This window comes from Anguilla anguilla, chromosome 3, assembly GCF_013347855.1.
Source record: "Anguilla anguilla isolate fAngAng1 chromosome 3, fAngAng1.pri, whole genome shotgun sequence".
Classification (NCBI taxonomy): Eukaryota; Metazoa; Chordata; class Actinopteri; order Anguilliformes; family Anguillidae; genus Anguilla; species Anguilla anguilla.
Window position 1 is genome coordinate 19,089,726 of NC_049203.1, and position 3,779 is coordinate 19,093,504.

The window sequence follows — 3,779 nt, forward strand, 5'->3', positions numbered from 1 at the left end:
TCAGAATGTTTTCACCTGGGAAATTTAACAATGTATTTTACGCAAAGTGCAACTATCAACATAGCAATTAATTGAGAAATAAACTAGTTACTTTGTACATTGTTTAATTGTGCTTATAAGTGGGCGAATACACCCTATAAACAGACTAAACACTACCTTTTGATTAAGGAAATCTCTTGTGCCTGACTGCATCAGCGAGATCAGGTTTTGCGGCTAAATCTAGTTGTTGACAGCTGATCCAATGGGTCTTTATTATTGATCGCCGGCTTTATCAGATAACAGAACAGGCCTCCACATTCCACCCAAGGGAAAAGTACGCAGATATAATCACACTCGTTTAACTGATGAAAAAGATGCAGTTAAACTGCTGTCTGTCTTTGTGATATTATCACATAATGTATATTCTGAGACTGCATCTTAATTGCATTTAAGCGCAGTTGTGCTTTAAATCCGCGGTAGGTTTAGCCTGGCCCACTATGGGTGGAGTTACTGAATGTTGTGCTCGTAGGTTTGGTTTAGTCAGCTGCTGGACTTGCTACTCTAGTTTGAATTAGGCTGCGGTGGGGGAAGGACATTGTCCCCGTTGTCTCGTTATTTTGTGTGATTTGGATAACGCTGTAGCAAGTGGCGACGTGCCTCGATAAAAGGTTGCCAATTCCTGGATTATTCGCGAAGTAGAGCTTGCGTCCACACCAGTCGAGCAGTGGATTGGAGCTACACTACCAGTTTTATTTCACCTCTGTTTGGCGCAGGCGACTCCGCGTGGATATCAACGTGTTGACTGAGGGCGAGTGGGAAGCGTTGCGCCTCTCTTCGAAGCTAAGGGCAAGCGAAGGAGAACAAACCTCTACAACTGAAGCACATTTTCCCGTCGGTCCAACAATCTCGTGGAATTCAAGTGCGGCGAAATTGGATTTTAATTTGTGTTTGTGTGGGGAATGTAATTGAACGCCACGACACTGCGCTCACGCCGATACGAAGCAACCTCGTTCACTGCTGCAGAGTGAGAGTGCTCAGTAGGCAAATGTTCACCATGGGATCGCGCCTGTGACTCTGATGGTTTCAGTCATACCACGGTTTTCACGGGTGTGGAGCATTTCTTCTGTTCTGGTTTGTAAACAATACAAGGCACCGTTGAACTTGATTGAATCAAACGTGCATCCAGTACTGTAAGCTGACGACATCAAATGTTTTTTAAACGGGTAAAGACCGTATATGTGCTGTAAACATTTTCGTATTTAGCTTGCAAACTATCTTTGTCAGCAGTCGGTACAAAATGGGTAACAGTTTCTCTAATATATCCGCATTTCAGTCCCTTCATATTGTCATGTTGGGTTTGGACTCTGCCGGTAAAACGACCGTTCTTTACCGACTGAAATTCAACGAGTTTGTCAATACCGTGCCCACGATTGGGTTCAACACAGAGAAGATCAAACTGAGCAATGGCACTGCAAAGGGGATCAGCTGTCACTTCTGGGACGTCGGCGGACAAGAGAAACTAAGGCCTTTGTGGAAATCCTATAGCAGGTGCACGGATGGTATCATTTATGTGGTGGACTCTGTGGACGTGGACAGGCTAGAGGAGGCCAAAACAGAACTTCACAAAGTCACCAAATTCGCTGAAAACCAAGGGACTCCACTTTTGGTGATTGCCAATAAGCAGGATCTACCTAAGTCCCTTCCCGTGGCTGACATTGAAAAGCAGTTGGCGCTTCAGGAGCTCACCCCTTCCACCACCTACCACGTGCAGCCAGCCTGTGCCATTATTGGGGATGGACTACACGAGGGCATGGACAAATTGTACGAGATGATCGTTAAAAGGAGAAAATCGTTGAAACAAAAGAAGAAACGATAACTATTAACAACAAAACCTGTGCTGGCTCCACCCCCAACCCCCCACCCCACCCCTGGCACAATTTAGTTCTGTATAGCTCAGTATTTTTGGTTGATGCCACTGCTGACCTGTCTTGAAATGTTTACTTTGCAGTCATTTTGGAACTGGGATGATGGCATAACTACTGCTGCTAGGAACTCTCTTCAGTCCCCAAGTGTGACTTATGATGCTCACAAGAGGACAAGCTAAGGATGCTGGAAGTTCCCACCCCCCCCCCCCCCCCCCCCCACAAAGTTAACCAAAATAGAAAAATAAATAACTTGCATTGACTAAAGACTAACACAAAAAGTTCAAACAGGCTGGACCCTGTTTGTCACTGCTTCTTTGTGGAACATAAATGTAGCTTTGCAGTTTAAGGAGTTCATTAAAAAGCACTGTGATTTTGAGAAATTACTCTGGATATTAGGTGCAGTTCCTTGTTAATTTACATGGAATGCTTTTTAAGTTTCATACTTTTCTTATTTTTCTTACTTTGCACGTAATGTGGATGTAGATCATGCACATTGAGTTGACTCTTTCCATTTCTGAAAACCTGTGTTTCAGCCTCATGAATTTGATTAATAACATGGAACTGTAGGAATTTAGGTATTGCCTGCTGTGGGTGATAGGCTAAATGACTAAATTTACTGTATGATAATGATATTTTGCCTCCGTTCTGAAGTGGTTTAAAGTAGGCGTGTACAGGGTTGCAAAAAACATTGAAGTAAATTGTATTTAGCATGCTGGTGTAAACTCACCAGAGAAGGTTTGCGTACAACATGCACCCTTACAGTTGCAAACACAACTTTGCACTTTTCTTTTTTTTTAAAATACAAAATGGTAAAGTACTACACTGTATAGCAAAATGAAACTGTACAGCGAAGCCAAAAAAAATCGAAGTATTTTTTAAATAAAAAAAAAAAATGTTATTAAAAACATTTGTAGTGACTTGTTATTTTTTAAATGGCTAACCTGTTAGGGGCAGTATACCAATAAGTGTCATACTAAAACCATAAACCATTGGCAGATAATTTTTGCCCAGCTGACCATTTGAGATTTTGAATTAGCTGTTCAATTGCAACGTGATTGGTTTTGTTTTTCACACTGCTCCCTACTGTCTATACACTTCACATGGTGACCTCTATCCTTCTAAAACAGCAAAAAAAAACATCAGTATTTATGGGTTAGCTTGCCATTACACCCATTTAGCAGATCATCTTAGCTAGAAAAAAATTAACACTGGAGTTATGCAAGCAACAGTGTCATGTCTGTTTGGATGACCTCTAAACCTTTGAATACATCCCAAAATGGCTTTTCCAGGCAAGTCTGATGCATACACATAAGGAAAAAATAGTGACTAAAACACATATTTCTAGGCAAACTTTATTCTGGAAGCTTCTTGCTAAGTGGGGGATGGGGTGGTTTTCTTAACATATCTGAACTTGTGAAATATGTCATGTTTTAATTCTGAAGATATTAACAAGTATACGTACATCACAGAGATTAAATTCATTACTATTTCAGCAAAGCATGCTCAATTCTGGCACAGGACACCTGTTCTGGCTTTCTGATCCTCTTTAACTGGGGAAAAAACTCAAGAACTGGAATAGGAATTTAATCAGTTTCAAACTTAGAGTCAGTTAATTATATGTCCATATGCACACTGAAAACCCCTCCCTGAGCAGGTCTATTTTATTACTCCAGTCAGGTCGCTTTTGCAGACTATAGGAACATAAGGGTTCACATCCAAGCTATATATATTTTTTTTTTGGATTGGCTTTATTTTCAAGCTGGTTGTTGCTAGAGTCAATGGTATTCATTATTTCTGATGGTAACCAGCAGCTGTAAAGTTAGAGAAACCTTAGAAAATGTGGGTGAAGTCAGGGAAACTGACCTTTCTGTGATA

The 3,779-nt window shown here is 41.0% G+C and overlaps 1 protein-coding gene across 1 annotated transcript; it reads left to right on the top strand.

The window, feature by feature from the left end:
- The first annotated feature begins 500 nt into the window (after positions 1–500).
- Positions 501–2,809, top strand: LOC118222280 (ADP-ribosylation factor-like protein 4C). Its single transcript, XM_035407729.1, has one exon. It carries the CDS (start codon positions 1,277–1,279, stop codon positions 1,853–1,855), a length of 579 nt encoding a protein of 192 aa, XP_035263620.1. The 5' UTR covers positions 501–1,276; the 3' UTR covers positions 1,856–2,809.
- Positions 2,810–3,779: the final 970 nt, after the last annotated feature.

Excerpts from the sequence above, each read along its gene's own strand:
- LOC118222280 (XM_035407729.1), top strand. The coding sequence starts at position 1,277 with ATGGGTAACAGTTTCTCTAATATATCCGCATTTCAGTCCCTTCATATT.